This window comes from Ascidia mentula, chromosome 4 (genome assembly GCF_947561715.1).
Source record: "Ascidia mentula chromosome 4, kaAscMent1.1, whole genome shotgun sequence".
In the NCBI taxonomy this organism is placed as follows: Eukaryota; Metazoa; Chordata; class Ascidiacea; order Phlebobranchia; family Ascidiidae; genus Ascidia; species Ascidia mentula.
In genome coordinates, this window is record NC_138569.1 from 17,467,068 (window position 1) to 17,488,720 (window position 21,653).

The 21,653-nt window shown below is 42.5% G+C and overlaps 2 protein-coding genes across 3 annotated transcripts; both read left to right on the forward strand.

The window, feature by feature from the left end:
* Window positions 1-591: 591 nt before the first annotated feature.
* LOC145899305 (sodium/calcium exchanger 3-like) lies at window positions 592-11,854 on the forward strand. 2 transcript variants are annotated; one of them, XM_082988045.1, is made up of 10 exons: window positions 592-1,959; window positions 2,133-2,246; window positions 2,649-3,002; window positions 3,749-3,912; window positions 5,122-5,231; window positions 7,858-8,027; window positions 8,230-8,329; window positions 8,875-8,963; window positions 9,696-9,882; window positions 10,107-11,854. In XM_082988045.1, the coding sequence occupies exons 1-10, from the start codon at window positions 685-687 to the stop codon at window positions 10,499-10,501; spliced, it is 2,958 nt and encodes a 985-aa protein (XP_082844171.1). In that variant the 5' UTR covers window positions 592-684; the 3' UTR covers window positions 10,502-11,854. The 2 variants fall into 2 exon arrangements, with proteins under 2 accessions (XP_082844171.1, XP_082844172.1); XM_082988046.1 differs by lacking the exon at window positions 5,122-5,231 and adding an exon at window positions 6,888-6,988.
* A 1,324-nt stretch (window positions 11,855-13,178) lies between these two features.
* On the forward strand, window positions 13,179-21,558 carry LOC145897401 (pecanex-like protein 4). Its single transcript, XM_082985671.1, has 17 exons — window positions 13,179-13,563; window positions 13,811-13,962; window positions 14,164-14,454; window positions 14,630-14,800; window positions 14,870-15,043; window positions 15,130-15,417; window positions 15,562-15,721; window positions 15,853-16,079; window positions 16,453-16,619; window positions 16,993-17,168; window positions 17,548-17,696; window positions 18,116-18,204; window positions 18,329-18,865; window positions 19,097-19,333; window positions 19,729-19,867; window positions 20,048-20,249; window positions 20,513-21,558. Exons 1-17 carry the CDS (start codon window positions 13,297-13,299, stop codon window positions 20,801-20,803), a joined length of 3,717 nt encoding a protein of 1,238 aa, XP_082841797.1. The 5' UTR covers window positions 13,179-13,296; the 3' UTR covers window positions 20,804-21,558.
* The last annotated feature ends 95 nt before the right edge of the window (window positions 21,559-21,653 follow it).

Below are 21,653 nucleotides of genomic sequence, written 5' to 3' on the forward strand. Positions count from 1 at the left end.
ATTTCATTTACTGAAAACGATTCGGTCAGGCAGTGTATGTTTAGTGGCAATTACAGTAATTAACTGCGGTTGTAAATCTATTTGCCTGCATAAAGACTTAAGGCCCCATATGTTATACAGGAAATTAGTTTTTATTTCACTATTGCAGACGTAGTGGAAGGTTCATTAGTGTGTGCTCTGACTGTCTCTAAACCAGACCCCCACGCAACACACGGTTATCGAATCTCAGCGGCCCCATGAATTATTTACTGATTGCTTCTCTTGCATTGAAGGGTCGTGTAATGAGTCCCAGTTTGCTTGTTGCGTTAAGTTAGACGACTGCGTTTTCGGAAAAATGTGTTACTTTCTTATACAGAAATTGCGTTTTCATATTTGTGTGGAAATACTCGTTCGGTTTGTCGCAAATGTTAACTTGTGACAGAGTACACAGCTGATAGTTATTATTTTTTTACATTGTACGGTTAGGTGATAATCTCTGCAGTATTAGGCAGTAAATCAGCATTGCTACCTTATGAATATTTTTTTAAATTGCTGTTGGCATCATGATGGCATAAAACAGTAATGTTTAATAACCAACCTATGTGCAGGACGACCCCAGCAGTTCTCCGTTGCCTATAATGCATGCAGGGCTTTGATAGCTAGGTATTACTGTTTACTAGAGCAAAGAGCGTATCGTCCAACTCTATGGAGGACATCAGCGAAGGATGCAGCCGCTCAACCAGAGCGGCCAAAAGAAATGCAACCAAGTCATGCCACCAGTACACTTCAGGGCCTAGATTTGGACGCTCCATGGCTGACTCCTATATGTTTCTACCATGTATTGCTTTGCTAGCCGCAGCATTGCTGAGCATGCCACCGGCAACCGAGGCACAGCGACCACGCGCAGAAGATGACCTTGACCGCTGCAGCCCAAACGTCACAAATAAGCCAAGGGTATGTGAACGGGGTATGGTGCTGCCTGTTTGGGCCCCGGCGGAAACTTCCCTCCTTACCACAGCAGACATCGCAGCCCGAGCCATCGTTTACCTCCTGGCGCTAATCTATCTTTTCCTTGGCGTCTCCATTATCGCGGATCGCTTTATGGCCTCCATCGAGGTAATCACCTCGAAGGAGAAGGAGGTGGTTTACCGGCGATCCGACGGCGAGTACGCAACCACTACTGTGCGCATCTGGAACGAGACGGTCTCAAACCTGACCCTTATGGCTCTCGGTTCGTCAGCCCCTGAAATTATGTTGTCGGTAATCGAGGTTGTCCGCAAAGGATTTCATGCAGGCGATCTCGGTCCCTCAACCATTGTTGGTAGCGCTTCCTTTAACCTTTTCATCATCATCGCCATCTGCATGTACGTGATACCGGACGACGAGGTGCGCAAGATCAAGCACCCTCGCGTCTTCTTTATCACCGCGGCTTGGAGCATCCTCGCCTACGTATGGCTCTACATCATTCTGGCCGTCAGCAGTGAAGGAATCGTGGAAATCTGGGAAGGAGTTGTTACTTTCCTTTTCTTCCCCATCCTTGTGGTTTTGGCCTGGATTGCCGACCGCCGTCTGCTCGTCTACAAGTACATGGGCAAGAAGTACCGCACGCGCCACAGGAACATTATTGTGGAGACAGAGGGCCATGGCCAAGATGGTGACCACAAACCCGAAGACGGAGTGGCCATGGTGGATATGGGCGATGGCGATAACGATTCACTGCAAGACGAGCACGCTGTGCAATTTTCCGAAGGGGATGGCATCATAGATCCTGAGACCAACCGTAAAATGATGATACGACTGATGCGGGAACTTCGCAAGAAACATCCAGATGCCGACATGAGCGAACTTGCCAGGCTGGCCAGCGCCGAGACCTTGAATAAACAAACCAAGAGTCGTGCGTTCTACCGCATACAGGCAACACGCCTTATGACTGGCGCTGGAAACATTCTCAACAAAAGCAAAACAGAGCAACTGAAACAGGTGTTTTAATTGCAAACTGACTAGTGTTCGTGATGTGGTAATTATTCCATTGACGGTTTTGAACTTGTTATTTTAATTTTTGTTTTTTATTTGAAATTTTCCGATGTGCCACACAACTGTTTACATGTATTTTATCTGGAATTTTGTTTTGAAAAGAGCTATTTTTGTCTTAGCAGGAGGACGCGCTGTCTTGCATTTCACAAGATGGCGACGACTCTGTGGCCAAAGTGTCCTTCGACCCTCCCGACTACAAAGTGATGGAAAACTGCGGGCATGCGAAACTTTTCGTAAGTGGTTTTGTTTTTTAACCGCCGGTCTGTGGATCAGCACGGTAAAAGTTTTCTTTAAAATTTCGCCGGTACGCATTTGTAATAAGGTTGAGACTAGCACTGATTTAATGTGAAATGACCTATCCAGCTGGCTGAGTTACTTTGCGAGGGAGCCATCAATCGATGTGCAGTATAGGACCAGTAACAAATTAACCGAAAGTAAAACAAGTTAATTTTTTCATTCACCATTAACGGGGGGCAATTTTATTGGATTCCGTTGTTTCTGATTAAACGCGTGATGCGCTGGATAGATTTGCTTGAAGGAAAAGAAAAAGAAGTGCGCAATGGTATTAGTTCTCAATGGTTACCAACGATTTTTTATAATTTGAGGATTAAGTTTCAGATGTAATTTTTTTGCAGGTCGTGCGCAGCGGCGGGGATCTCAACTCCACGTTGTACGTTGATTTCAAGACGGAAGACGGAACGGCCAACGCAGGTTCGGACTTCGAGCGCACGGAGGACACGGTTGTGTTCAAGCCTGGCGAGACCATCAGAACGATTAAGATCAAAATATTGGACGATGATATCTTCGAGGAGGACGAATATTTTCGGGTGAAGCTTTTCAACGTTCGCACGGGGTCGCCTGACGGCATGTTCGACACCAACGGCGATTCGAAGCAAATCGCTCGCCTTGAACCCCCGGCGGTAGCAAATGTGGTGATCTTGGACGACGATCATGCGGGCGTCTTTACATTTGCTGAGCCCAAGCAAACGGTGAGTAATTTTTGCTGTTACTTTCCGCCCAGTTTTCGATTTTTTGAATGACTTTTCAAACCGCCCATAAACATTTAGCCCCCTGGCCCGCTTTTTATAAACGAACAACAAACTGTTTCAATTCAATGCATTTAAAAGTGTGTTTGGTGGCATCACGTGTTCATTCATGCTGAATGTTACGAGAGCAAAACCGTTTCGCGTCCTTACTTATCCTGTCAAGGTTGGAGGAGCGACCCGTCATAGCCATTCCAAATATACCACCTTTGTGTTCGTTTAACTATGTGCTGTCCCAAAAGCACGTCAACTTTGACTGTCCCATCCACAATGCCCCAAGCCTGTTGTGATAGGTGTTGTATTCGTGCGCTGCAAGATTCCAAGTATGGCTCGTCGTGACGGCGCTGCGACGCTTCGCATTGTAATACTGTGGTTGTGGTTCCTTCTAAATATACCTCCCCATAATGGAGCAAAAATGCCTGTTCATCGAATGGCGGCAATGGCCACAGAGCATCTATAGATTTTGGTTTTCTATTATGTCAGCCTGGGCAACGATAAACCTCAGAGCGTTCATTACCAACGGAGAATTTAACGCTTCGTGGAAAATACAAAGAAGTTTAAGATTACCTTCGAAAGATGTAAACGTAAGAAAAGAAACCCCATGATTAAAATGATACGGGCTTCTCTCGTAACGCAGCTGTCTGTATAAAAAAAACAAATTAAAGCACGTTTCATATATTTTTCATCGGTAGGTGAGCGAGGGCGTGGGAGTGCTCAAAGTTGAGGTGCAAAGAAACTCTGGAGCTCGAGGCAAAGTCGTGGTTCCCTATAAGACTGTTCCTGGAACGGCGAAGGGAGGTGGCGAGGACTTTGTGGATTCCATCGGCGAGCTGGAATTTGAAAACGACGAAACTACGTACGTGCACCGGAATATGTTTTTTTTTATAGTTATGAATGTAAATTTGGACGGGAAATATAACGAAGTATCGTAAAGTATCAGACCACCAACGCGCCAACCGAAAATATCGGTGTACGTTTTTGCTCACAAGGCAAATGCTGATAAAAGCCATTTGTGCCTCGTGCCGTATGGTCAATTCATATGGCAGAATATTGGATTTTTTACGCTGTGTTGCCTTAGTACTACTTATGTAAGGTAGCACAGGTGGAATAAATGTTTTGCATTTTTTTATTGTAAGCTTTACCTTGCTTACTGCCTCTCCTATCTTACCGTCACTTCTTTGTTCTATGGTCTTCGGAATCCTCCGACTCGATGCTGAATGCGCTTAGGGGTTCTTAGACATCTCGGATTTTACAATCCACTGTAATTATGCACACGCAAGCGGACGCGCGAGTCGCGACCTTCCAATGTGCGGATTTCTGTTTTCGTCGAGCGACCGATGCACCCCCTCTCCTTGCGCAAGTAACTTCTGCATTATTTATTCGTCGCCCGGTCGTTTTGACCCAAATCTGACGGCCGGGTACGTACAGCATTGCCCTGTCTGCTCACCCCCTCTAATTGAATTCCAGCGCACTGCGTTGCTGAAGGAACTGGAGCTCGGTGATTTAAAACCAGACCAGTCGTTTTCGGCACCGGCCTTTGACAGACGCAGTTAAATTATTTATCAAAGGCAACGTCGGCCAACCAAATTGATTTGATTTGAACCAACTGCTGTTCCGATACTATAGTTTATTACAAGTGCATGTCCCTCATTAGACGGTTTATCGATTTTGTAATCGTATATTTCAGATGTATCCGGAAGTTAAGGCCAATAAAAATGTCAGGCTTGTAATTGGCGTTTAGTGTTAACCCTGGTTAGGCAAAAAAGTAGCAAATGCTGCACAATTGCGTTTACTGCGGCAAATCTGTTTTACTGTCCCGTACAGCATACTTTGTTTGATAAACATATTTATGAATTATAGTGTTTTATGAATTAAAAAATAATACCGCACTATACAAGACCTACAGTTTAAAACGTGTAAGCTTGGATAAAAGTTGCGTCAACTTCATTGTGTATATAGCCCTGCAGAGTTAATTTCGCTTGGCGTGTGTTGTGAAATGAGAAAGGAGTACCATTTCCATACAATGCCAGTAACCAAAATTTTTCTTTCTTACCGCGACTCGCAGAAAGTGCATCAATATACAGATAGAGGACGACGAAGAGTATGAGAAAAACAAATCCTTTTTCATCGAGCTTTCGACGCCCAAGATGATTTTCGAACTTGACGGCGAATCAGGTTTTGAAATACCGTCACTTGTACACGTTTGACCTCTCACACTTGCAAGTCACATACTGCCACCGATGTGATGTGTATTTGTCCCGATTTCATTGTTTGGATAGTGGTCCCTGTGTTTTGCAACCACTTCTGCATGGAATGTGTTTTTGTGCGGTCAACTCACTAACAGCTGTGTCGGTGATGGTCTACGCTGTGTATTAACGGCTTGAATTTCTTTATACGCCGTGGGTTCAATGCTTTGGGCTCAATCGGAAAGGAACGTTCAACACATAAATATCAAAATATTTACAAATGCTGCACTCAAGTGTAGCATACGCCCTTGCGTGTCCAACCAATTAACAATAGCTGTTTATCCATATGCCCCAACATCACTAACTATTTTCATTGTAAGTGTCCTGTATAGTCACTTTGATTCTCTGGGTTCCAGCCCAGTTATTTTTGTCACCATGGCAAGCAACTATTCCCGATTCATGCTGTTTTCGGCAGCATACATATGCTAAAGGTAAATCATCTGGGTTTCGGTCAGTTCTTTTGCTGATGCAATAATGTAGTGGTATTCCACCGCCGTTGAGAAGCGTTTGCAATCGCAACAAAGGGTGACGCATTGATTGAACTTTCTTCCAAAAACCTAACCGAGAAACGATCACTCACTCATATCGTTTTATTGACCTGGGGCGTTCAGCGCTGCAAGCAACCATTGAAACCGAATTCTCCCAGTTACTTGAGAACAAATCCTAGTTGTGGCTTTAATATGGCAATTACGCCTTCTTTTGAACGCCGGAGGAGAACTTAAGGCGAGTATTTGCTTTTGTCGCAACGTGGCCTCTGCGTCACTTATTGCCAGTTGTTGCATTAAGAGTTCGTAGCCTGGCGGTCTTAATGGCAGTTAAATGGCGTTCACTACTAATTAAACAGCTGACGGAGCAAGGCCGCCTTGCTATAGTGAGACGAAGTGTGAACACAAAACCTGGGATCGCCAGCACTGCCCTTGGCTTGGTATTTGGGAAAAATTACTACACAGGCTGTAAATAAATCCGCCACAATTTGTCAAGAAATATTTCTATAACTTTGCAGCCTATGTTGATATTGCTACCGTGTCTTACTTATGCCTTTACCCCAAAGCAAAAGCATTTGCTTGCACCAAGCCATGGGAAAGTGTCGACCCTGCATTGATTAAAGTCAATGGCGTTTAATAAGTTCAAATTTCCCAGTGAAGTTACAGATCAAATGGTAAACGAACTGGCCTTTCAGCTTGCGTTTAACCGTCTCTAGAACCCTTTCTTCTACGTTCGATCGCGCAATCCGACCTGCGTGAATCCTGTGGTCCAATCGAAGTGCGTGATTATTGAGTTGTTCCTTTGTTTGTCACCGAACTCAATCCGCGAACCTACGGACGTGCCCAGACAACGCGACGACGCACGTAGCTGAGATGTAAACTGGAGTTGTGCGCGTCTGCGTCAACTAAGTTTTGCTGCCCACCCTTTTCTTTCATCTCCTTCTATCTCGACGATCTTCTTTACTTTAATTCCTTTGTCCCTTTCCAAAAAGATCCACCTAAAATTCCTTGCGAAGTTCAAAATTCGCTTGCAGTTTGGCCCATCGCTCTTTTATAGTTGTTGAGCGCTTGGTAAACCGTGCGCCTGGTCTTTTAAACAGGATCGACATTCTCATGCAAATCGTCGACAGCAACTCATATCACAAACGGGCAAAGTTCAGGATCGAGCTCGGATACCCGTATGTACCAAGCAAGTCGGTCGGTAAGTAAAAAACTGATATTAAGCCTTAATCGACGCCAACATCTGAAAGAGTCGCCAAAACAAACAGTCAGTTCGTACTAGATTCTAGAAAACCACGTTATGTACCCTGAAACCAAGTATCGTTGATATGAGTTTGTGGAAACTAAAATTACCATGTGGGTTGTAGGTATGTCACAGGTTCTGCTGCCCGCCTCGTCATCGCAGCGTTTCGCTGGCACATTCCATGCGTCCGTGGCGTTGTAAATTGCATGTGAGTGTACGTTTGTTTTGCTCGTTCGCCTCTTCACTTTGGAGTGCCTGAAGTGGCGTCACGGCAGAACAGTGGCCGTTACGCCCACTGGCTCGGTATAGAAACTACTCTTTGGTTCCCCGACAACAAAACCGAGCCATATCGACTGGGTTAAAGTTTTTGAATAATCGTGCACAAATATGGCCACCCCACACGTCGAACTTCGGCTAATTTCAGGAGAAAATGCCGATTGAAGTGCTAAAGAAACTTAAACGCAAACACCGTTAAAATAAACATGAAGAAAATGGCATTTCTTTAAAGTTATATTTACAGAAAAGTCGTAGGGACCGACATCAACGCAATTTTGCAATTACGCTTCTTATGGTATATCAAAACAGCGCGCATTTATACGGTAAACAAAAGCAAATGTGTCTGCAAAATCCAAACAAGACTCCTGATGACTCTGGTTTGGGTTTTACTGTGAATGCACGAATGTAAATTGCACGATTGTGAACATGTTTTGTGAATAAACGTCAAAGCACATCATTCAACACCCACGTTACAGCTCTGTTTTTAATAACATCTGAAGACCTAATGATATCCTTTCACCTATAACAAACTGTTGTTGTTGTGGCTTCAGGTACCGACGCCGGAAGCGATTCCGGCATCAACGGAAAAGATGACGACGATTCTTCCAAACCGATCACCGAGGAGGATGAAGAGGCAAGAAGGATAGCGGAACTTGGAAAACCGAGATTGGGCATCAACCCAAGTATAGAAATAGTAATAGAAGAAAGCTACGAATTTAAGGTAAACAGTAAAGAAATGTTTTTTCGTATGCCGTACTGTAGAAAAATGTTATGACTTGAATTTTCCCCTAAAATCATGTGTATTCACTCCACACTTATTTAATGCAGGCCTGTGCATTTCTAGCTTCGGTCATTTCGTTGATGTGCTGTAAAATTGCTGTACGGTTTCACTTCCAGCCTAACTTCCCGTGTTGTTATCACAGAACACAGTCGATCGGCTTATAAAGAAAGCCAATCTCGCGGTGATCGTTGGGACGTCCTCTTGGAGGGAACAATTCATCGAGGCACTGACAGTCAATGGAGGTCAGTGGTAACTAAAGACAAAGGAGTTTCGGTCGCCATGCCTTCGCTTACCCGGGTGTTACCCACAGTTTTGCGTTAATTACTTGAAAGCGCATACCGTATCTCATTACGCTGGTCGGTTTGTTGAACATGGTAAATTCCTACTAATTTTAGAATTCTGTGGGATATTGTCTGGCCATTATAGACTCCAGTGTAAAATCTTTCACAAAACGCTTTGTTTGAGGAACTTACCGAACGAACGACCGACCATGACGACACGACAGCCACGTGATCCTTGAAATTACATTCAAGAACCTGTTATGAAAACATAGCACGGCTTTGCTCGTTCTCACCTGCCACTGGTTTGGCTTTAGGCTTTATAGGGCATAAAACAACACTCCCGTTGCTGTGTCTACGTTAGCATTTCAACACCCCCTTGTCGTTCGACCTTGAAAGCTCTGACCGAAGGCCAGAATCTAATCTGGGTCACCTCACCTTATCGCATCGAGCGTCGTTGTTGGCTTAGTCTCAAAACAGTCGTCAACGTCTGTATTTTTGTCTTGCAGGCGATGAAGATGACGGCGGCGACGAAGAAACGGAAGTGGAACCGTCATGTTTTGATTACGTCATGCATTTTCTCACAGTTTTGTGGAAGGTGTGTGGAACCTGTTTCCTGTTTGTACAGTGCTGTATTAAGACTCTGCTGGCCCCAAAGCAAATTATGGAAGCGGCCCGAAAATATATTGCGATAGTGGTTAAATAAATGAGAAACAAATTCATCATCTTCGTGAAGGAATCTACTTTCGATGTCTTGACCGTTTAACCTTTTTTTTCAATCCTGAACGTCGTAAAGTTATTTAGGTGGCGTGCCTTGTTTGCCTGAAGGTTAATCTGGCATAGAGTTTGTAATTGGAAGTGATCAATTGTTTCAATTGTTTGTATGAATACGTTTGTTAACCAAAACCAAAATATTTATTCTATGTAAAGAACGTGCAGGTCATAATACGTGATAGAAATGCTCAACCCTATACACAAATATATTCTCTATGTAAATGTTACTTGCCAAGAAAAAGTTCGCTTAAAGTTTTGCTTTGGAACTCTTTTAATGCAAATACTTAGCGGATTATATTCCGTGTAAACACAGTGGCACATTTTTTTCCCGTATACGAATGTTGAATAACAACGAAACATATTGTTACTCCCCCTCCCCCAACGCAGGGGACTTCTCCTCCAAGCTAGCTTTATATACCGCAATTGTGTTTAATTTTCATTTTGCAGTCGCTTTACAATTCGCATGCAAATAACTACCAAATCATTGTAGTAAGTTACACGGTGTAATCCCCTTAATTTGTTGTGGACACGACCTGATGTCTTCCTTGTAACGCAGCTTCTGTTCGCATTTGTTCCACCGACCGAGTACGGAGGGGGTTGGGCATGTTTTACCGTTTCCATTATCCTTATTGGAGTCCTTACTGCAGTCATCGGTGACGTCGCGTCCCATTTCGGCTGTGTGGTGAACTTAAATGACGCAGTGACCGCCGTCACCCTCGTTGCCATGGGCACCAGTGTTCCCGGTAAGTTTGGTTTTCAATTGAATTAATCGTCTGTTTACCAACACAAGGTTGTCATCTGTTTGATATAATTAATCTTTTTCTTTAGGTTGGACATACCTGTGCTTTAAAAGATGATTTTAAATAAATTTTCTGAAACTAAATGAGCAACTTTAAGAAAAAGTAAAGAGCAAAACCAGGATGCTAATAAACATCATTATTTTATCAAAACTCTTCTTTGTTTTAAGACACCTTTGCAAGCAAGGTGGCAGCGGTTGGTGATGAGTACGCGGATGCATCGATCGGCAACGTAACTGGATCCAACGCAGTCAACGTATTCCTGGGCATTGGTATCGCATGGACGATGTCGGCCGTTTATTGGATGGTGACCGGCAGAGATGCAGAGGAAAAGGTGTTCCGTGTACGTCCCGGCAACCTCGCCTTTTCCGTGACTGTTTTCTCAATCTTCGCGATTTTTGCCGTTGCCGTGTTGATGCTGCGGCGCAAATCAAAACGCGTTGGCGCGGAGCTGGGAGGCCCTCGAAAGTACAAAATAATGAGCAGCCTCGTCTTCGTGACGCTATGGGTCGTCTACATTATGCTGTCAGCCCTCGACAGTTACTGCATCATCCAAACCTTCTAAAGCGACTCCTGCTCCTGTTAGGCCGTGCGTGTGCTGGCGGCGCCTGCGGGAGGGCGGTTTTGGGCGATATATAGCAACCATCGTCACCGTTGGAGCGCGGCGAAGCTCTGCATACAAACAATGCGGTACATCGGTCGATTGTAAACCTGTTGCCTCGTGGCTGAGTAGTACCAGCCACCACAATATCACACATTCGAGCACGAATGTCAACATTACTGCAAGAAAAAAGGTGTCGCAGCCGGTTTTACTCTCCAGTGACGTTTGTCGCTTGGGAGTTCTGACGGTATTATTACTTTGCACAGCATGTCTTCTCCCTGGTCTGATCTCTATCGCTGTACCTTGCGTTTTTCTTCCGCGTCCAACTTCCGCTACTCTTGCCAATTCTCGCCAGTATGATCTTTTGTTACTGTTGGTATACATCTCTATACATACATACATACATGCGTCAAATTTCGGTTCGATAAACTGGGAAGTTAATGTTGTTGCGCACAGTCAACGAAAGCTATAGATCATAACCTTCTATTTTCCGGTTCAAAAAGTAATTAAAATTTTTACCCTCGCGCCCGCTGACTGCGACAATATTGTTGCTTTGCTACAGTTGATTTTGCGGTTATCCTAAGCAATTGACATGCATTTTGGCACATATAAAGCTTTCAACGAAATTCTTTGGCCTTTTGTCTAGTACAGTTTTGTCATCTTTTGATACTATTTTTAGAAATTTTTCTGTGTATGGTTTGTTGGAGTTTGTGTTGCTCGCTGTGTGCGGTCTAAGCGGTACAGCATGCCATTTCAGGCGTCGGGCGGTATCATTGTCACACAAACTGGACTGACGAACTCAAGAAATTCGTAACTCATTTCTAGAGAATAAATTGGCCTAAGGTTATAAACCGTAAAGTAACTGATTCATTCAAGTCCACATTTTGTTCATATACATGTTTTAAGTATTGTGACTTTAGTGCCACGTGGTTGGAATTTCAGCTCAAAAACAGTCGTTTCGTTACACTGCTTTCGCTACGAATGGTTACGTGGTGCATATAACATCTAGGCACTGGGGAAGTATTCCAGCAGTGACCCACGTATAGGTATAAATCTTCACATGACGATTGAGTTCCTTGGTACGCATTGTTCTGTCGAATTTTCCTGTCTTATTTATACTCGCGTATGCGCCGTGTTTTATTTGTTTGTTGCTTTTAATTTCACTTGTTTGCTGTTCGCGTCGATTGCGCAATTCTCGCTCCGGATTGTTTTTTTCCCCGGCTCCTGAACCTGCTCTCGCACGTCATCGTGCGTTTAGCTTTAGCGCCGAGCCAGAGGAAATTTCGTTATTTATAGAAACAAAATGCACCTACGGTCGATGCTTTTTTTGACATGCAAGATTATTTAATACGTCAGAATGACGCACAAGTCAGAATTCCGAGAGGGTGGACGCACAGGAGATTTTTTAGTTGTACCCCCTGTTTGTCCGTTATCAGACACCTTCGCAGTTGTTGTCGACTGAGTCCAACAGTTTATTTGTGAAAAGAGTTGCTATATATATGACGATACTAAAGACGAGGCAGAAACATAGAGATGGTTGCTGGGATTGCGCGAAGGATACAAAGAAAAGGTAGTGCATGTTGAAAGACGAAACGCAAATGAGATAATGAGCACGTACAAAAGTAGAATAAATTGAAAAAACCGTAAGGTCAAATTTGAACAAAACTGATAGCAAGCCATATTTCCATAAAAGGCATTGTGTTGTGAATTAAGAAAAATAATAATTACTTTGAACGTCATTAATTTGTTCGCAGGATGTCGAGTGGGAGAAAATTATTTTCTTCTGGAAGCGATGTAAAAATTTTCTCTCGCCCGTTTTGCTAAAAGAGGATAAATTGCAATTTGATGTCGTCGCCTGTAATGCAAACTGTAAAACGTATTTGTTTCCGTGTGGAATCTGTTTGGGTTTTAATTCCTTCATGCATCATTTTTAAAACATATCAGCATAAAAATGATGGGGATTCATGGCGCTGAATTTGGAATTCCATGGGCTTTAGCAGGGCTTCCAAGCTTTTTCGTTCGCTACCCCCTTTTCAATGGTAAAAAAATCTGCGACCCATCATGTTTGACAGCAATACCTAGATAAATTATTGTAACAGTTCAATGTAGCCTAATGGAATGACAAAAAAACTCTCGAGAGGCCCATGACGTATAAAACCATTGCGAGTCATACATCTGTTTATATACCCTTTTATGTCAAATAAGAGAAACAAATAGAAGCAATACATTTTAAATACATCGTTACTTGTAGTGAAACAAGTGTTTTTCACGTCCCATATGAAAATTTGTGACGTTTAAATAAATAGTCGGCCCGGATACGGTCAAATATTGGATGCAGGCATGGTGGCTAGGCCAAACCCGAATACTTTCTGTGTTGGCATTTGACCATCCCGAAAAACAGCTGGGCTACAAAAAGATTTCTATAGGTTGAAAGTTTTAAATGCCTGATTGAACCGTTATGACAAACGATTGGTGTCGTTAACAACATGTAAATAATATATGACGACAATGATGTTTTCTATAATTAAATGTCATTGTGAAAGACGTTGATGCAGAAAATACGCTAACTAGGATAACTATTCTATCTAAGTTCATTCCGACACTGCTTGTATTTACTCGTATTTAAAGTTATCTGTGATTTTTTGCATGTAAAAAGTAAACACTTGATATTTCAGGTATCAAACAATGACATGTGAGACCACCGAGCAACCCTTTCTGTTGCCTAACAACTATAGCTTTCGGAATCCCACATATGTGCAATGTCGACAGCAAACGTCCCATTGCTGAACCACTATAAACAGGAATTTTTACTGCGACGAATTCCTCAAACTCTGCTTGGTGGTATAAACCTGAAACTTGGCTATGATGCTCCATGCTACGCGTATTTGCTTCAACTGGCTCTGTGGCTAGTTCCATGGGTGATTGGAGGAGTTTTAACTGTTGCTGTTGAAGTGGGTGGCCTTAGCGAAGTTATAGGATGTGCAGTAACTGGTGTCGTGTTTGGAATATTAGTAATATGCCTTCAGGTAAAGTGCATTTTTTAGAATTGTTGTTCTGTTTATGTTGCACTATTTGCTGTTTGTTTTGAATTTCAGCTAGGCCTAACACTAAATTGGTATGAAATCAAGTATTCTGAACAGAGTCATTTAAATACAAACCATTTGTTAGCCCATCTGCTTTGACTTTGTCTGTAGTGGTTTAGGCTTATACACACAATCCTTCATTTCCAAAAAACAATGAAAACATTGCTAAACCATTTTTTTCCTGTTACAGATTGCACATGTAATATATTTGAGGAAACGATCACCTGTTCAGGAAAACTGGGATCATTCATCTAATAAACAACTTTTAGCAGAAGAAGATGAAGTGGACTTTGATTCATGCTGCTCGTACACCACCTACAAGTTTGTTGTACCACCAAAAAGGTGAAACTTATTAGTAAAAGGCATTATATAGCCCCACAACTAAAACATTATTGTAGTGTTCTTCTGAAGCAACATTATTGTTTCTTATATGTTATCAAGGTTTAATGTCATTAATTAAACAAGTGGCTCTAAATTACTGGTGACACTATAGTTACACACGCCAAGATGTTTCTCTGAAGTTGGTATTTTTTGTATGCGCAGGTTCTTGTTGAACAGCATTCTGCATTCTATTGCAGCAGGAGTAGTCTGTGGCATTGGTGTTTTGTACAACAGACCAAATGTCTACAATGCCTTATACGGGAGCAACACTGCGGCCACAGTCATTCTGTTCATTTTTAGTTGGTTGACAATATGCATAGCTGTCTTTCCTCTTGTTGCTGGTGGCGTACCTCCAGAAGTGGCAACTTTTCACTTTGTTGACAATTGGGAAATTGCCGCTATGTCCAGAATGTTCCATTCTTTTATATTTTATGCATTCCACATTGTTCAAATGTGAGTTGTTTTGCCTTAATTTCTAAAGAAATGTTGTGTTTTGTAGATAATTGTATTAACTGTAATCCTCAGCATTAAACTATATGTGTGCTGCATGATATGAACCTTAACCCCAACACAAACAGTTATGTTCTGCACATGTGAACCAAGGTGGCAAATTTGTGTTGTTTCACAGATATTACCCATCGTTTAACACTGTCAATCAGGTATTGCACATTGTATTTGTGTTCCTGCCTGTAATGTGGATGGCCGGCATTCTGTCTCCTATCAACTCTCTTATTGTGTGGCTCATGGAACAGATCCTTATATTTGGAATGGGTGGATCACCAATGGCCACGGATGCAAGGTTAATTTGTACTAAAATAAACATTAATTTATGGATTTACATCTCAATAATGTCCACTATTTGTTACAGGATCGTCATGTCTTTTATTTTGACCGGTGCCTTGTTCGTAGGGGCGTGTTTCCTCAGTTCTGCACAGGGTATAGTGCTATATTCAGCTGGCTTTGCATATTTACTAAGTACAGATCTATACAGTGTTTTACTTGTTGGAGCTATGAAGCTTGCAGAAAAATGTAAACTAATCAGGTGTGTTACTTTGTTTAAAATTCAATGCCATTTATATTTTTTTACATCATTTGTATATGCCTAACATAAATTTTCTTTGAGCTTAGGCCTCCAAAAAGCATTTCTGAAGAAGACAAACAACCATTTTTGTCGCTACTGGCAATTTCCTGGCATGCTGTAGTGTTTGCATTGAACCTTGGGGTTGCAGCAATTGCTATTTTCTACCAGAGTCAGTTTACGACTAATGTATGGCTTGTGATGAACATCTTTGTTATTGCAATTATGGCCGTTTGCCAGATACTTTCGGATGTGCAAAAAGTCTATGTATTTTTTCGCATCTTTCGAAATCTTTTCTTTCCTCAACTTCACACATCAATGCAAAAGTTTAAGACAAGGTATGAAGTTTAGTGCTGAACTGACTAAACATTAACTTTAATATATCTACAGTGCTATAAAAAAGATCCTGTGTGTCACATGAAACATATTGTAAAATGGTTCCCTCCAGAATGTGTCATATAACATCCCTTCATGTGTTTTAGGCGAAAACTTCTCGGCATTTTTGGTTACATTTACCTGGGATTGAACAATATTTTTGTGCCATTGTTGATTGTTGCTTATCTTTCACCCTATCTTGTTGCGGGAAATCCCACATTCCCCTCCTTCATTGTGGCATTGGGACTTTTCCATGGTTTTAGAATGGTAAAAATACAACAAATATAATTTGACATTATTTTGCAATATATATTAATGATTACATATGGTAGAGATTTTTTAAATTCTATGCCATATTATTGCTTGATTCAAAAGTTCGTCTTTAATGTGTTCACCAGGCATGGCAAAGGACAAGAGGTGCTTTGCTGACTCTGGTGATCATTTGTTCGCTTAACCTAATCCGGAGTTACACCACCGCCACATTTCCATGGTATTCATCGCTGCCCAGAGGTGTCCAAATCATTCTGGTTGATTTTATAGTAGATCGGAGCTTTCGGCTTTTGGACAACCTTTGGTTTGCCCTGACTCTACTGGTCACTTCATGGACAGACAAAAAGCAGCGAAGGTAGTTAGAAAAACTCTGCAGCATCACAGTTTTAAAAACTTACCTTTTAGCCTATCGTTTAAATAGACCCAAGCAAGATTGTTTAGTCATTTTAAGGGTGAAATGGGCTTCATAAGCTGGTAATAGCTCTGTTGTAATATTGTCAGAGTGATATTTACATACTTCATAAGTATGATTTACATAACATTTGAAAAAAGGGTAATTGACCACCACATTGTATTTCTGTTTTTCCCCCAAAAGTTCATACTTTCAGAATCAGTTTAGCAGCTTTTGCCCACTCTGTGATCCCCCTCCCCATAAAATAAAAACGGAATACGTCTTGCCCCACACTTTTTCTGCAAATTAGTGAAACGTTGGCCATTGTTTTGTGCAGAAAATCTTCAATTTTTCTCATCTGCCTCAACGTTATGTTTTTTCCTCTTGTCGTTGGAATCGCATCCCTCGCTGCACTTTTTGCCGCCCCCATGTTACCTATCTTCACTCTTCCGTTTTTCTTCATCGCATTTCCTCGGCCTTCCAGATTCTGGCCATCCTCACCAGGTAAGTTGTGTATCTGATGGCTAGAGTTATGTTCTAGGAAGATAATGTTACATTTTTTCTACAAAATTCAGAAAGCCATTTAACTGTCAATGTATCACTACGCTTAAAGATTTATCATGGCGTGTTCTAACGCATGCAACTATTATAACGAAAATGGCGCTTTAAAATTTTGTACTGGTTTTCTTGTTGTGGTGGAAAACCCTAATGCACGCGAAAATCTTGCAACGAAAAATAGGACTTTGTGACCTAACCGTTAATTAATAATAGTGAATAAAGTAATAGTAATTTTGGTTCCTTGTCGTCGAAGCAGAGGGTCGAGAAAAACGTCATTTAGTGTTCAACTTTACAATAACTACATAGTTTGTATTGGCAGGCGAAGCAGCGGCCAACGTATGTGCGGACACGGCGTATTATCAACAAATGGCGTCCGACTTGACGCGTAAACTTGCTCGAGCTACGTACCACGGAACACTGCATACATTTGGCTCCATTGGTACTGACTTGCCAACATACTTGGTTCGCTCGCAAGATAGAACCTTTTGGATCCAGGTACACATCTGACGTTTCGTTAGCGTTTTGTTTTGTGAAAATTAGGTCTTTGGTGGACGCATATTTTTTAAGTATGGCCGAGTATTTTCAGAGGCTCACGTGCTTTGTGAACTGTAAATACTTACATAACCAATACGAAGCAATGTCAATTTCGTAAAAATGGCAGTTCAACTTTTGTTAACTTCTTTGCGCTTTATGTGCGTTATCCACATTCGCAAATAATAATGAACGTGGCGGATTCTCGTCTTCATTTCACAGCACAGCCTCATTGTCGTGCCAGCATGTTTACGCAGAACTTGCATGGTTAAATGCTCCCGAACGGTCGCTAGAAGTATCCCGTTCTATTGTTAACTACTGAGGCGATTCATTCCAATTTTAGGTGGTGGAAAGCGGGTATGGATACACCAGTTATGCGGTGAAAGGGCTCGAGCTCCAGGAAACTTCTTGTCACGCTTTGGAGGCAACGAGAATTGACGATGCGTGCCAGGCCGCCTTCGAGACATCGGACGCCGGTTCTGGCCCCAAAAGGTCATTACCAGCACGCCACGCATTTGTTTAATTGTTCTTGTGTTGCAATGGCGTTACCCGGACCTTTAAAAACACTATAGAGCCCCCAAATTTATTATTTTTGTTGCTTGTAAAATTTATGTTATTTTGCTTCTGGTTTATTTAGGAGTAAGTTGATGTTGCTATAGGTAGTGAAAAAACGGTAACCAACATTTGATGGGGGCACTAGGCCCCCGTGTATTTAAAACAACAACACAATTTTAAAACTTCAGAAAGTGTAAAAAGGCTGGCCTATACTGTTGTTAACATGGTCATGTTTTATACGAAAAACGTTTCGGCAAGAACATATGCCGTCATCAAACTGATGAAGTTCTTGCCGAAACGTTTTCTCACCAGCTACAGCGCATTTTTTGATATCGTGACGATTGTTTTATGTGCAGATTAAATCCCCACCCGTTCTTTTCGGGCATGACACCCCTTGACACAGTGTTTGTGAACGGATATTCCGATGCCAAAAACTCCCTGGCAGGTATGGGACGGTCTGTACAGCACGCTTGTGTCGTTTCCAACAATGTTCTATAACCAAAATACAATTAAACCCAGTCGGTTATGACAATACCATTGCTGTTGTAATAATTAACTTTTTCCTGCAGGAATAATCGACCAACCGGTCGCCCTCAAGCAAATCCACAAGGACTTCACCAAAGCCCTCGTCTGGCTGTTAGTGCGCCAAGAAAGGACCACGCGCAAAAAACGGCCCCCGATTCCGTCCATGGGTGGGGAAAGCGGTGACACCGGAGCCACGGAACCAAGGCGTGCTGACGTCACAAACATGTCACACGTTCCGAAGGAAAAACGCGGTTCTTCGGCAATAAGTTTGGAAAGTTTGAACGAGGTTGTAGCGCCTCGTCCAAGCAGTCGTAAAACAGGAACAGCACCGGTAACGAAGGCGCCCAACAGTTCTGGCAGCTCCCTCGGTAGTCTTGCGTCGATTTTGGGAAGCGAAGACGGTGGCCACGCGGGCGCTGGGGGAAAAGGCTCCGTTCTGACGAAAATCCCCGGTTATGTGAGTGACGAGGATGAGGATTGGGAGGCAGAGAGCACGTTTTCCGACTCTGGATTCGGACTTCCGGCCGGAGATGTCACCGAAAAGCGCTCGATGGCGTCGAACGTGAAGAATGGTGTCAAAGGTCATTACACATATGCTAAAACGCAGTTAGGGAAGTTTCTTATAATGTGGTTGTTTCTAATCTAACTTCAATGTATAATGAGTGGATTCGAGTTTACCAAGTTGCAAGCCTGTTTGCACCTCACGAGATAATGTGTTTCACTTTAACGACCAACGCACAAGGCGCCGACATTGATCGAGAAAAAATTATTTTCCTGCAAGGGTTGCTTATTTAGTACTTCCCCAAATTTAGGTACAGCGACCAAACCATATTACATCGGGAATTCAGCTTATCCTCAACAATGGATGCAGTTCGACATCGACGAACAGGATTTACGTCGCTACAACCACCTCTTCGACAGCTCCTGGTACCTCCATGTCGCCACATCCGGTGCGGAGGAAGTGACGTCGTCGGGCGTCGAGGACGATTCGCTGTTAAATGATTGTCGAAGGCTTGTGACGGCGTGTTACCGCATCGTGAATGTGCAAGGTATGCAAGGTTGAAGCGAAATTCTTTTCTGCTCAAATCTTTTGCGCATTCAAGAGAAAAATTTTGTGAAAATTGGACGTTTTTTCAATTACTTTGCTCAAAATTCTGCTCAAGAAATAGCGTAATGTTTGTTTGTTTGCTGTGAACTTTGCTGTTGCCCCCCTGGAATGATCATATATACACATAACAGAGTGATCGTATACACCTAAAAAATTTTGTGTGTTGTTATACACTGAATGCAAAATCGCACATATTCTAATGTAATTCGCAATTTAACCCCCTGCTAGTCGGGTTCAAAGTTTGTTTCCTTTTACCAAGTCCTCCCAACAACTTCCCAACTCTGCGCACATTGTGACTGGAATTATTCTGACACCAAAAACACACTTTGTACGCAGGTGTACCAGGGAAAAACCCTTCTCTTCTTGGTGCAAGTCACGTGTGCAAAGTATTTGCGGGCGACATCCCGTGGTCGCCAGACCTGGACTGGCTTCGAGAACAACCCGTTCTCTACGATATGGTGGTAAAGGCCCACAGGTAAAATACTTCGACACACTTTTACCATACCATAGTTTGTAATGGATGGAATGTATAAGACCCGCTGTTTTCGATATGACCTGGTTTATCTTTGCCTCAAAGGCAGAGTCTGGTCTGGCATCCAATTGCTTAACTGGTGTTGTGCCAGAAAGTAAACAACAGATTACATTTGCTGCCAAGGTACGCTGTAAAACTGATGTACGACCGCGCGGCGATGGGTTCTTTCGACGACGCCGACAGTGAGGATTTCGACGAAACTCTGACGTCATTGCGCGAGTACGACACCGAGTGGCACGTTGGCATGGAAACGTCGAGCGAATGGCGGGAGGAGGCGAGACGCGGGAAAGTGTCACTTTTTACGGCCACCTATGATACAGAAAAGGTTAGTTTGTTATTTTGACGTAAGGCGTGACGGATGGCCCGACCACACAACTTGCTTGTACGCTATGTTTTTGAAGTAGTGCACAACCAAAATGTTACTGGTTATGTTCTCAAGCAACAAATAAATTGGATAACTGCTGTGGCCGCCAGGTATAATGTAAATGCTCATCGCTGCTCTTCTTATCAGAACCTACGTTTCACCTTCAACTTAAAGAGGATTCCTTCACTATAGGAAATAGGTTTAAACTTAATTTACAATGACAGGGGAGCTACTCTGCCCGCGTTCTTATCCGTCGCCCGGTCGAAGCTCATGTTACTTTGCTCTCATCCGCTGCAATCCGAGGTTTCTGGGCTAACCAGTCGGCCGAGCTTCTTTACGCAACCAACGATGACGAGGAACGGTACAGCATTCAAGCTCATACGGCCCTTTTACGCAATCTCACCGTACAGGCCGCCGATCCGCCCCTTGGTTATCCGGTTTTCTCGTCTTCGCCCATGTTTGAACGAACTTTGCCTGTGCCGCCAACCCCTGCCGACCATTGGCTTTGGTCTTAGAATTGTCAAACGAGTCGTTTTTTGGCGTAATTTTAATAAATTGCCATTCGTGTCGCATGAGTAAACGAATAAGAAGCATTTTGTTCAAGGTAAAATCCAACCACACGAAAACATTTTATAAACGTTTAGTTTCAACTGAAATAGTATTGTGTTGCTTTGAAGTGATGTGTGTCGCTTTTTCGATTTTATTTCATACTTTTTTGTATATTCATCGGTACGTTTTCTATCTAAACCTCCAGGCATTTTGTTTATTTTATTTCTTGATACATTTGCAAAAAGTTTTTCCTTACGTGTATTGTGTTCGTTTTTTAACAGCAGATGTGTGACGTAACAATCAGACCAGTAACATACTGGTACCCATTGGTAACCCACAGTGGTTATCCAAATTGACATAAAACTGGATGCATTTACGAAAATCCTAATGATGTCGTCCAAATGATACCAGTACTGACGCACTGGTATTGACTGTCGATACCCCATGTCTGTTTGTAAGGCATTTACTTGCTGTAGTCTCCTGGCAATCACTGTGTCTTCGAAGCAATTGCCGGTCTATGCATATAAAAGCGATTGTTGGTACAAAAGTTAGTATTGGCTGGTTTTGGTTCACACTGATCTTACTCGTGTGTTGTGCTATGTTTCGACGGGTAAATTATACTTGTCCCTTGTGGTTATAATCGTAGTTGGACAAGTTTACGCCTGATGGTGCTTTTTTCTTTCTCGACGGTACTTTTGTAAATTCCTTTTTTAAAAGAATATTTCAGGAAAATGTTTGTTATGTTGTGAAAGAAGAACTACTTTGTAGATGTAAACAAAATTGGATTTCAACACATTACTTTTAGTGTTTATGAAA